The following is a 13,470-nucleotide window of genomic DNA, read 5'->3' on the forward strand; positions in this document are numbered from 1 at the left end:
GGATGGATGGAGGATGGATGGATGGATGGATGGATGGATGGAGGGTGGGTGGATGGATGGATGGATGACGGCTGAATGGATGACGGCTGAATGGATGGATGGATGACGGCTGAATGGATGACGGCTGAATGGATGGATGGATGGAAGGTTGGATGAAAGACGGCTGAATGGATGGATGGATGGAAGGTTGGATGAAAGACGGCTGAATGGATGGATGGATGGATGACGGCTGAATGGATGGATGGATGACGGCTGAATGGATGGATGGATGACGGCTGAATGGATGGATGGAAGGATGACGGCTGGATGGATGTTACTGGTTTAAAAGACTTCCAGGACAGTTACACATACATTATTAGCATGTTTGTGTATAAAGGGTGAGATAAGAAAATTATACTCACTGTACCAACAGCAGACAGTGATTATATCATGTATGTAGAATTAGGTCGATAATAGGAGTTATTCCATCCTGGTTTTTTCCTGGTTTAAAATGAGCCTCAGGGAGGTGAGCACACACTCGAGCATCTTTGGTCCACGCAGAGTTTGGAGTTTATAAAGGTTTGGGTATTTTCATGTTATTTTTGACTATTTGATTTAAAGATATCCTCACTAAAGTCCCAGTGATTTACCTTTGGCTTGGAAGCTAAAACCTCTTTAGTACATGTCAAATTTTTGAAATGCAGGAAAAACCTTGGAATCAAGGTAAGTGTGCCACTTACAGAAAACACTACAATCAGTGGTTTTTGACTCTTATGGGAAACCTTTCCTGATCCGCTCTAATGCTGATTATGTATCCTAGTTGAGGAATTTTAGCACTTTGATTCCTGATTTTAAGCAGTGTGGGCTCATCAGCCTCGATATTCCTGAGTCCCTCGTTTCACAGAATGAAATGTGTCAATTACTAAGTGAGACAAAAAAAGAAAAGAAAAATCCAGGAAAGTAAAACCAGAACACGAGGAAACGTGTAAGAGAGAGACAAGTGACTTAACTCAGAGCCCAAAGCTCAGACGGTGATAGAGGCCTAAGTCTGACCTTCTCCCGCTGACAGTGATAGTCTGCAGAGCTCTGTTACCTCTAATCTCCCGCGACAGTCACACATTACAGCTAATCTCTGCTGACAGGCGACCATACTGAAACAGACTAAACTTCCTGTCTTAACAGCGTCTGGATCATACAGTGAAGTCCTGCTTTACGAGTAAGGAAGGTCATATCCTACAAGCCGAAATGTCAATTCTTGTATTACTGTTCGAAATAAAACTAGTGGCAGCGATTGTGTGAAATTCAGTCTAAAGAAGTGCGATGACCTGCTACCAAACAAAACAATGTGTTTATGACGTGTCCTTTAAGCTGCAGAGAGAAGGATGAGGTCAATGAATGCAGAAATATCTCACTGTCACACTGTTTTAGAGACATTTTGCTGAAACATTTAGAAATGTTAACATTTGCTTTGGCTAAAAGTTAGCAGACACTGTCCATAAGGTGCACAGTTTCATTGTTTCAAAGCAGAATCAAAGAGACTGTGACAGCTTTATACTCACATGTACAGTACTGCTCCTAAACAAGAACGAGGACTTGAAATAAGACAGAGACAGTGAGACAAGGCGAGAAAGACACAGGAAGGAGGAAAGTGATGCAAAGAGAGAGTCGTGCAGACAGGTCGGACAGGTAACACTGACCAGACAGACATCAGTTTCTACACTGCTCTTCCTGTGTCTCTATCTCAGCTCCGTCACTGCCACCATCATGTTTTTATTTTTTTTTATCTGTCCTGACTATCAGGTCCTGTTCTTTGTCTTTGCTGGAATTCATTCCTCGTGTGCAGAACAGGACTCTGAACCTCATAAACACGTTTTATATTTTGAAATTACAGGTTCTTTCTTCAAACCATCGACTGCATGAGTTCCTTTGTAATTTGGTGGAGGATGAGACTTGTTTCTTTTCACTCACCTGTTTATGCACTGACCTGCAGGCTGCAGCTAAAAGGCAACGAGCTTCCTGAAGGACTTTTTGTTCCTGTCAGGAGAATCCTTTGAAATGGAATATTGAACAACACTGAGAATACACTGACCTCTCACAGTCTGTCAGGGCGAAATGGTTCCTCACATTTGCTTTGGGAGCGGTTCGCAGCCGAGTGTGAAGCAGCGGGAATGAGGATCAGCACCTCCAAATCTGAGGCCATGGTTCTCAGCCGGAAAAGGGTGGAGTGCCCACTCCGGGTCGGGGATGAGTTCCTGCCCCAAGTGGAGGAGTTCAAGTATCTCGGGGTCTTGTTCGCGAGTGATGGGAGAAGGGAGCCGGAGATCGACAGACGGATTGGGGCTGCAGCTGCAGTAATGCGGACGCTGCACCGGTCCGTCGTGGTGAAGAGGGAGCTGAGTGTAAAAGCGAAGCTCTCAATTTACCGGTCGATCTACGTCCCTACCCTCACCTATGGCCACGAGCTGTGGGTAGTGACCGAAAGAACGAGATCGCGGATACAAGCGGCAGAAATGAGCTTCCTCCGAAGGGTGGCTGGCCTCTCCCTTAGAGATAGGGTGAGAAGTTCGGCCATCCGGGAGGGGCTCAGAGTAGAGCAGCTGCTGCTCCACATCGAAAGGAGCCAGTTGAGGTGGTTGGGGCATCTGACAAGGATGCCCCCTAGGCGCCTCCTGGGTGAGGTGTTCCAGGCTGCTGCCCCCGCGACCCGGCCCCGGACAAAGCGGATGAAAATGGATGGATGGACATTTGCTTTGGGTTTTGTGACACCGTGAAAAAGTCTGCCTCACTCACCAGAAATTACACCTTAAATAAATATCTTTGTAGACACTTTATGAAGTACTTTGTAATAAATTGAAGATAAACTGTTTATTATTTGTGTATTTAAACAGTTTATCTTCAATTTAACCCTTTAAGACCTACCATAGAACCAAGTCCGCCAGAGCTTATATTATATTTTTACATGCTGTAGTGCCATTTTTGGGAGCATTTCAAGTTGATATAAATCAATACAACCATTGTAGCCCAAATTTTAATAATATGTCTGCATTAAGTGCCTAGAAATTACATAAATGGCAAAAAAGTGCAATAAACTACAAAAAAATGTAAAATCGTTTTTGTTTTTTTACCATATATATTTCTAGTTATATATGTATAAATATAATTTAAGAGGCTTATCCCTCAAAACTGTAAATACAAAAGTTGCACAAAATAGTTTCCACCACAGGAAATTTAAACTAAGTGTCTTCGTAGTTTTATTTTTGAAATACACCAATTTTTATATACTGCAGGAAAAATGAAAATAAATATGCAAATTTGCAAAAAAAAAAACAGCATATGCATCAAAATAAACTATTTCCAGCAGTGCAATTTTAGTTCTAAGCATCCCAGAAACGACACAGAAAGTCATAAAGTCAAACATAACTTTTAAAAACACCAGTATAGGCTCATGAGGCCCTGATGGTAAAAAACTACATTTCCGCAAATTGACGTCACTTCCGGTTTCGGGCAGGACATGGAGGACATGCGAAAGTTCGCGCTGATGGACGTAGGAAGTGTTACAAACAGCTGATCGGATCGGCAAACTGTGTTTCTGGAATATTATGTTTTTGTTGCTGCAAGTGCTTTTTATGCAGTTTTTGCAAAGCTATATGTGGAAGGAAACCGTGACCTAGGACAAGCTGATGGCACAAGATGTAAGTACAACTCCTCCGGTTTCATATGCAAAAAAAAATATTGCGCTAGCTTACGTGGTTACAATTCTACAGGGGTTTAAAAATAGTTACGCAAAACGGAGCGTATCCGCTCCGACCGGCTTTAAAGGGTTAATATTCGCTCTAAGATCATGTAACGCAAATCCCAAAACAACTGACTTGTCAAACATTACTCCCAAAATTTGCGACTGCATGTGGTTATTATCCAGTAAGTTTTACTGGCTTTAAAATTTGACTGTAAAACTAATATTTCATGTGACTTATGATCAGGATTCTTACTTTTTTAAAATCCATATAAGAGCGCAGCAGCACTGGAGCTGTTCTCTGAGTTACTCACACCAGTCTTTTTTACAGCACACCGTTAGCTAGCTAGCTAAGCAGTCATGCAGTTAGTTTTTCCTGGTTCCCAGAATGTGAACAGCTCAGGTCTCTTATTTAAATGAAAGAAGATATTGACTGATTTTGGTCATTGAGAGGCTCAGGACACCTTCGGCTTCTTTGGTGACAATTAGAAAGCTTCACTAAGTTTTATTGGTGTAAGCTGGGGTTCGCAGACAATCTGCTGTGGGGGTCAAACGATGTCTTCATTTAACATATTCTGGATAATCTGAGATAATCTGTGTAGTTTTTCTTTGCCTATATCAAAACCACTACTTCAAACTCGGTGGCTGTGCTGGTGGGGGCAGCGGTAGGTGCAGGTGAGGCTGTTTGGAAGTTGTTCTTTGTTGCCGGCCTGCTCCACTCTGTGTCCGTATGTTTGTGGGAACCTCAAACTCCTACATTTATCAAATAAGAGTCAAAGCCTCAATTTAACCCTGACCTAGTTGTTACCTGAACCCTGAAACAAAATCTGAACAAAATGAAAAAATGCAGTTGCTGTAATGGTCTAAAACTCAAACGGGTTCTCACAAAGACAGCTGGACATGTTTTTATAAATAGACTCACTCATGCTGTGAAGATGAGCTACAAAAACATGGGTTACGCTCTTTTCAAACAGTGATTGCAATAGTAACCACTTGTCAGTGTAAGCTGCCTCATGCTTAAATATAATTGCCAACTTAGTCCACATTAATTGCTCCTTAAGTGCATTAATATAGCTGTGAAGAGGAATCAGTGTGTAGATCAGGAGTTCTATTAGCAGCTGCAGTCTTTCACACACAGGTGGTTCCCTGCTTAGTTTAGTCCATTATGGCTGATGTGAGCACCGACACACTGGCCTGTTTGCTCAGAACACATTTCTTCTTTAGACGGAAACACAAATATTACTCACTGGACTTGAGTGCTGAGGAATTGACTTCAATCTCTCCTCCCGTGATTGGCTGGAAAACCGAGAGCTCAGACTGGTAGTGGTCAGGACTCGGGGCCAGGCTTGTGTTAGCCGTGCTCCTCTGCTGGGCTTCATGTTCCTCATAAACCGCCATCAGCTTACAGGAAAACACACAAAATGCAGCAGGTTAGGTTTTTCTGCTTTTGGTATTTTCACATTTAAACAATAACTGCAGCAGAGTAAAGCTTTAGGACATAATATCACAAGTTTTTTACTACCTATTGTAGAAAACAAAGCAGGTTTAAGAGATAACAACCAACATATGGATATCAACAGTGCTCATACTTCACCATTAATCCATAAACAGACTGCTGGCTTCTTTAAATAAACCACAAACAATAGAAGCTCTGTTTGGTTTACTGCATGCACAAGCACTCAACATGTGTTACCTTGTGGATGAGCACGCTATAGAGGACATCCAACGAGCCCAGCATGCCTGTGACAGAGCGTGTCCTACTGATTAACCACTGACTCCATTAATGTCCTCTGTGCATGTGTGCGCACTGTGCTAACTCTAGCTGGGTTATATAGTGGGATCCCTGTCTATTGAGCAGTGCACCGAGTCTGTGTTTAGCCTAACGTTGCACAGAGCTCGTCCACACTGTGTTCTAGGGGCCTCCACGCACAGGCTGAATAGCCCTGTGTGCATGTGTGTGTTTATGTGCATCGTGTCCATAGTGGCTAAGAGTAAAGAAAGGAGACTTTGCCAGCAAAGCCAGAGGCTTCATGTGACAGTGGACACAACAACAACTAGGATTTGTTTGCTGTCTCTTACTCAGGCAGATGCTACTATGTTCCCTCAGTGCAATCTTTTTTCATGGACTGGGATCAGTGGAACAATAATCTACCAGTGTATTTCTGTATATCTGGGTTCTTTGGCGATATATTTTGATGTAAAGTTTTACTAAAAGTTACTGTAATTCCACAATCATAACATCACTGTGTACAGCCCTTTCCACTGTGTGTTGCTAGCAGACCCCACCTTTCACCCTTTATGATTGGGACGCTGCATTAGCTGGCAGCAATTCACAATTGTAATTAATACAACACTCCACAACCTCATTATTATAACTTTCTCATATACAACAGGCACACAGGAAGAGACTAGCAACAAGTAAAATAAGGACCAGGTCCACAGTTAAACTCTCAGCTTTGAGGGAAGCAATTAAAGTGACAACTAATAGGAGTGAGTGACACTGCAGACTGACATGCAAGTGGTTGGTAAATACATTAGAGGTGTCACCTACGCAACTGGAGCCTGGACTGTCAGCTAGTGACAAATTGTCAGCTTTCTGTAGAAGAGGCTTAGTGTGACAGGACTTAAGGACCTGCCTGAGTATCCACCTGTTTTTAGTCTCACAGTAATTCAAAGACACCTCAGTGTTCTCCCTGGGCTCACTGTTTGTGGAGAGGTCGGTGTTAACATTTGTTGGGATGCTATTATTTAACCTCCTAGGACCTGGCGTCCACATATGTGGACATCACATTTTGGGTTATTTAGACCAAAATACTCAATTTTGCTCTACAAGGGCCTGATATCCACTTACGAGGACATTATACTGCTACTGTTCTATCGAAATTTTAAACAAATATCCTCATATGTGGCTCTGATTTTTCCTAAGAAACAAAAATCAGGTAAAAAAATAAATAAATAAATCTGGTCATTCTTTGTTTTTACATTCATTGGGTCCCAATCAGCCCAAATATCAAAGAGAAATCAAAAATGCTGCCGAGGAAGAGTTCGGGTCTTAGGAGGTTGCTGTCAACTCAATCGTAGAAGACGTAGAAGTGTACCTTTACACTTCTACGTCTGCTGCTCAACCAGAAGCTACAACAATAAAAACACAGATGGGGGCGTAATAAGAAATGATTCAGCCTTTAACGCGTCTTTAAATGCAGTGAATACGAGTTGAGATGAATAACTGTTTTAACAAATACTAAGTCAAGATGCAGAAGCAGCAAGTGAAAAACTACATACACCTGGGAACTAAACAGTTTGTGGAACCATTTTTAGCAGAAGTAACTGGAAGCACTCATTTCCTGTATGACTTTATCAGTCTGTGACATCACTGTGGTGGAAATTTGGCCCACTATGCTTAGTAACACAGACCCACCACAGCATTTCAATGGGTTGAGGTCTGGACTTTGACTGGGTCATTACACTAACTTCATTCTTTTCTTTGTCAGCCATAGATGTGCAGATTCACAACTGCTCCTGGGTCATTGTCCTGCTGCATTGCCCAATTATTCCCAAGCTTTAGCTGTCAGACAGCTTCATGTTTAGCTCTACAATACTTTAGTATACAGACGGGTTCAGGTCCTGTGGTGCAAAGTGATGTGTTGTGCAAATCCTGATCAAACGTCTCCCCTTTGGTCAACTTCTTGCTCCAGAAGTCTTGCGGTTTGCTCAGATCAGGTCTTGTCATGTTCTCTTTAGAGAGAAGAGATTTTCTCTCCCAGTCTGTTTGGACTGTCATGAACTTGAACACAGCTGAGATAGTCGTTTTGTTTTCTGTAGGTTTTCCGAGCTTTTCACAGTCTGACCTCGGGCTGAATTTGCTGGGACGTTCACTCCTGGGAAGACCGGCCTCTGTCTTCAATGTTGTGAATCCGCATTCTTACTGCAGACCAATTAAATTCAGACAGTTTGGAAATAGACATTCCTGGGTTGATGAGCAGCAACAACTGGCTCTCATCACCTGGATCTTTGCTCCCAATCAGCAAACTGCCAAAACGCCTGCTTTTATAGAGGCGGCATGACTTATTGATGATCAGTTAATCCAGCACATTTGATTATTAGCGCATGGTTCTACACTTTGGCTTCGTTTTTGTTAAACAAATTATAACCTGTCGGATTTTTAGTTCATCATAATTAAATCATTTTAAATAATTTTATTTCCTATCATTTAAAGAGGGTGTACTTTCTTTTTCCCGTATCTGTACATACTTTTGCTTTTTCTCCAGGAAGAGCCAAATAGTATCAAGTTACACAATATCGCACCTTTCTTGCCATCTTCCCAGCAAATCTCACCAGCTATTCAGCACAATCCAGGCCTCTCCGTCTTTCACACATTCATGTTCTGTCACATTCCCCACTTCCATCTGTCTAACACAGATTTCTCTCTTTGTCTTACTCAATTTTTCCTCTCGTAACAAATCTTCGTTTTTTGCCATATTTCTGTTGACATTGGAATCCTTTTCCCCAGGTCATTCCCAACCTTTTGGTGCCACAGCACATATTTCACATTAGAAAAATCACACGGCACACCACCAACCAAAAATGTGACAAAAAGCATATTGATATTTTTCCCCAAACCAGACATAGTAGAATTGGCTCGGTTTGTCCCCAGTATACCCCTTTTGCTTTATTCTGACCACTACTCACGCTGGGCCTTCACCTGTGTCAGAGTTTTCTCCAGGACCAGACTGACTACTTTTTCTTTTCAAATATTTATCTATTGCTATTACGCGCTGTATCGTCTCACAGCGTGACTATTATGTAATTTCTTCTTCGTCTTCTTCTGTTTACTAGCAGCTGGCAACCCATTTAATTAGAGCAGGTAGTTGCACTGCCCTCTAGTGGAAGAGAATATAATTGTTAAACCCATTACTCACGCCAACCTCCCCAACCTTTTGTGCTCCACGGACCGGTATAATGTCAGACAATATTTCACGGACCGGCCTTTAAGGTGTCGCGGATAAATACAACAAAATAAAACGATACGACCAAGACAAAAACGGTGGGATTTTGTAAACATTATAATAAACGTGAATTCACTGTGTAATTGTGTAACTTTATTAGCAGCGTCCTCCAGAAATGCACCAACAACACTGAGAGTAACATCCTCCTCTCTGCCCCTTAATGCTCTCAGGTCGCTATGGTAACACATAAACATTTCTTTCAAAATAAGACGCACGACTACAACACGGAAAAGACCCAGGGAAACCGAGTTGACAATAAAAACCCTGAAAACCAAAAATTTCACAGCCTCAACTCTCGCGCCCCGGCACCAAACGACTCACGGACCGGTACCAGGCCGTGGCCCGGGGGTTTGGGACCGCTGGTTTAGGGTACCAATCAACTGGAAGATGAAAAAAACCCACTAAATGTGATGAAAGGGATGTTACTTTTATTTTGGACCCTGTTCCAGTTTTTCTTTTCATTCTGAACTTCTACAATATGGATACAATGTACCTGCTTGACACATATCAAAGAAATTAACCATCAGAAGAACATTTAACTTTCTGGATGTAAGAATCAATATTAGTGTCGAGTAAGAGAAATCCATCCAACATGTTTAAGAGGACGGGACAAACTGACAGACAGTTAAAAAGATAATACTTCCAGCCATGTCTGTGTTGGCACAACGTAACAAAAAGAGCTCACATTCCTCACCAGAAAACTGCTTAAGAACAAGACTAATAGCTTCCAGATGAAAACACGCACAGAGCCGTGGCAGAGATCGTTAAAAAAAAGAACATCTGAAAGGATGACTGGAAGAAAAATGTGTAGACAAATTCAACAGAGCCTTGCCAAGTCTCTTAAAAAGCTGAGGGGGGAAGAAAAGAAAGGCAAGCGTAGCAGATATGGGAGGACTCTGCTTCTGTTCTGTTCAACAGGGAACTCAAAGACCTGCCAAACAAAATGACACCACAGCCTGAGCATGGGAGGAAGAGACGGAAAGGTGAGACCGCACCGAGCGAAAGCACCGAAAAAGACAAATGGGCACAGAGAACGTGAGAGACGGAGACGAGAGAGACTTATAAAGATAATAACGAGGCAGACTGACAGATGTGTGGTACTGTAAAAACCTTCAGGATGTCAGAGAGCAAAAAGCAAACCTGCAACTGGAGACTGTCAGAGAGTCACTGTGTCAAATGCAATGACGTGTAAGCAAAATGAAAAGTTACACGCTGCCAATCCCAGCCCTGCTCACCCGTCACCCGCCGAGCACACACATTTTATTTAGAGGAAATTTGAAAACTGATTCCCTGTCACACATCTGAAAAATATTGAACAACTTGGGTCAAAATTTGACTCATTTTATTACCACGAACTGTAATTTTTCTCTCTGCGACTCTTCATCTCAATCGTGTAATTATATATATAATATTTAACCTTCAACATCTAAAACTCAAAGAAGACAATGGCAGTAAAATTTTGTTTATTTCTTTCTTCTTCTGTCAAACACATTTTACTTTGATCGTGCTGCTGACAGCATCATGTAGAAATGTCTTTTAATTGTCTGTGAGTCTTAATTCAAAAATACTTTCTTATACTTTGTTCTTTTTTAGAGGCAGGTGACAAGACTTACACGTCACATTTACTCGTAAGCCTTTGCATGTTTCCATGATTCATTCTGATCTACATACTGAACATCTAATTTTTGGCACCAAGTCTTTTCATAATAAAAGACGTGTAATTTTAGGCCTTTTATTTTTAATTAATACTTTCACAGTTTACAGGTGAACGACCCTCTGTTATTATTACCGGTTTAGCAAACAACAGTAATCACTGACTAAATAAAATCTAAACATGTGAATCACTTTTACTAATAAAGTAACTTCACTTCAGTGTTTTACATGATGCACCATGTTTACACTGCTCAGCACTTCCTAATGTCAGTGAGTGCAGAGCCGCCTCTGTTATGAAGTGAATGAAACTGATATGGGTAAATTAATAACAGTCCAGAACTGGCGTCGGTGCACACGCGCACACACACACACACGCACACACACACACACACACACCTCCATTACCATCTTTTTCCGCATGATATGCTTTTTAATCGGCTCGATTAAAGCCCGATTGATTGGTTTGGTGTGGATCGATAAAACGCCTCAATCAGAAAAATGCACGAGTACATCCACGGCTCGCAAACAGTATGTGGACTCTCACTTTCACACCCAAACAAAACAATCTTTAAACACGCTTAAGCTATCCGCACACCACTGACCTTTGATTTCCACTCACAACCACTTACCATAAAAAAATCCATGATGATGAAGTGTGTATTTGTGTGTCTGTGTGCGTACTTTGGCATCTTATCCAGTCAGCAATATCCGTAGCAATGACCACTCCATCACAGCTGCATCAGAAGAGTCATACATGACCACAACTGTGAGTATTTCATGAATAGTTTATGGATGTTGTTTTACTGATTGTTTTATAGGCTGGTTTTGGAGATGGCTTTGGGTGCGATACACATAGAAACGAAGATTAAGGAAAAACAAGATCGACAAATAACAATTTTCCATTTTTCTTTTTGCAAATATGCTAATTTACTGCTTTTCATGATGCCTTTCTTAAAAATGTGAATAATAAACTCAGATGAACCAAATAAAACGGTGAATTGAGGATAATAAATAAGTGTGCCAGGCCCAAAATTCACAGAGCTTTTATTCTGACACCACAGAAGAAAGACACACAAACAAGCACACACACACTGACAGAGGATAGACTGACAGCACCACCTAGTCACGCTCAAACAAAACTGCACCTTCCAAGCCACCCACCCACACACACACACACACACACACACACACACACACACACACACACACACACACACACACACACACACACACACACACACACACACACGTCTGACCCTCACAGTCTGCTTTTGTGTCATTTATGAGTCTACTACTTCAACAAAAAAGAGATAAGTAAAGACATGACCCAGAAGCAGAGGAAAACACAAACACTTCATCACATTTTAAAACTACCAGACAACTTTACAAGCTTGCGATCCTGTTTTATCTGTTATTTCACTCCCTGCTCTTTAAGTTATTTAGGTGTAGTGCCAAAGTTTAAAAACATGTGACATAATTGTGATGCACCAACCACAAACATCTGGTTTGCTGCTGTGGGCAGCTACGGTCACTCGAGCAGCAGATTAAAGCTAAGCTTGAGGAACAACACTCAGGAGAAATAATACTTATAAAGTGGAGCGAGTTTCTATGTACTGACCATAAAAATATTCGTGCATAAATTTTGCAGATTACAAAGAGAATTTGAATGAACCCTGAGGCAGGTCAGCTCTTCTGTTCCAGGCTACAAGTTGGCCTTTCTTCTTTCATCAGCAGATATTCCTGCTCAGCCCCGTTTCGCCCTCTGGCATCACTTTGCCTTCCCTCCTTTGCTTCCCACTTCTTTCCTCCCTGCCTCCTTTCATTTTACACTGTTTTTCCACGGCTTCTTTCTTCGGCTGAGCCGCTCTCCCCTCTGACATGGTTCTCTGAGTTTACCGTAGATTTAAGTGTGTGCTTGTCTTTTAATCTCATCAGAATTAGAAACCAAAGTTTGGGAAAAAACTAGAAATGCCAATTATGACTTACTGACCTGCTTATAATGGTATTTTTACATATAATGTGTCATTTTTGACTCTATGTGACTCTTTTCTATGTTCACAGTAGGCTGACAGTGCCAACACTCAGCCTCCTGCTAGATGCACCTATGGTACCAATTTTAAAAACCCTACATCGTCTCGTAGTCGAGTCATCACATTCAAGAACTCAGGGGTCCACTCATCGAAGGAAACTCATTTCTGCCGCTTGTATCCACAGCTCGCGAAAGAGACCCCCGAACTGCTCCACCTGGGGTACGTGGACACTTCACCAATCAAATAATCCAAAAACCTGACTTCACTTTGATGTAAAGCAGAAGGGAAAAGCCAAGCGTGGATTTCATTGTTGTGTTTGAAGCTCACCACACTGTTTCTCGAGTGTTTTAACCACAGAGCTACATTTCTGCCCAAATGTGTACCCGGAGGAGTAAGTTATGGCTGTTCTATGTCACGTGACATGTAGGTTTAGCTTTTCTGTGTTTGTGTTTTGGTTGAGGCTCAAGAATGTAAGTAAAGGTGTGCGATGCTGATTTATTTCCTGTTTCACGCCGGAGCAACAAACCAGTGTACTGGAGGAACATCCAACTCACACTCAAAAAAAAACCTCCACTGTAACATTAGACCCATATACAAAGCATTTTACACATCTGACAGTTATTTATGATGTTACTGTATTTATTTGATCACATAAAAGGTCAGGAAAAAACATGCGAGACATCTGACAACCAGTCGATACTTTTAAGGTCTTATTTTGAGAATATTAAATGTTTTAACAGTTGTAAGATCCGCTGTGATGTTCTGAGTTATAGTGGCTCCTTACAAATCGGCTGATGTAAATCATCATGTTCCAGCACTCTGCTCTATTGGATATCCCCACACAGCAACAAAGAGCTTATCGATTAACACATGAATCTGATACACCCGCGCTCGCTCTCTCAGTCTCGATACTCTGTTTAATCTGACTGTTTTATTCCTAAGGGTTCGCTTTTGTCCCCTACCGTGCGTTTTTTATTCTCTTGCATGCTTTAAAAAATGAGTCAAACATTAACAACAGAACACGGATGAGAAAACATTCACTCCCAAAGGATGTAAATGCTAACCTTAC

General features: G+C 41.6%; 1 protein-coding gene across 1 annotated transcript in view; it reads right to left on the reverse strand.

Moving 5' to 3' along the window:
• LOC102199403 (partitioning defective 3 homolog B-like) overlaps positions 1-13,470 on the reverse strand; it is a 213,201-nt gene that overhangs the window by 162,513 nt on the left and 37,218 nt on the right. Inside the window, exon 3 of the mRNA XM_013913502.1 lies at positions 4,960-5,113. Within this exon, the coding sequence (XP_013768956.1) occupies positions 4,960-5,113 (154 nt within the window). The remainder of the gene's footprint in view (positions 1-4,959; positions 5,114-13,470) is intronic.

The sequence above is a fragment of the Pundamilia nyererei genome, unplaced genomic scaffold (assembly GCF_000239375.1).
Source record: "Pundamilia nyererei isolate P.nyererei 1_Seehausen unplaced genomic scaffold, PunNye1.0 scaffold00135, whole genome shotgun sequence".
Taxonomy (NCBI): Eukaryota; Metazoa; Chordata; class Actinopteri; order Cichliformes; family Cichlidae; genus Pundamilia; species Pundamilia nyererei.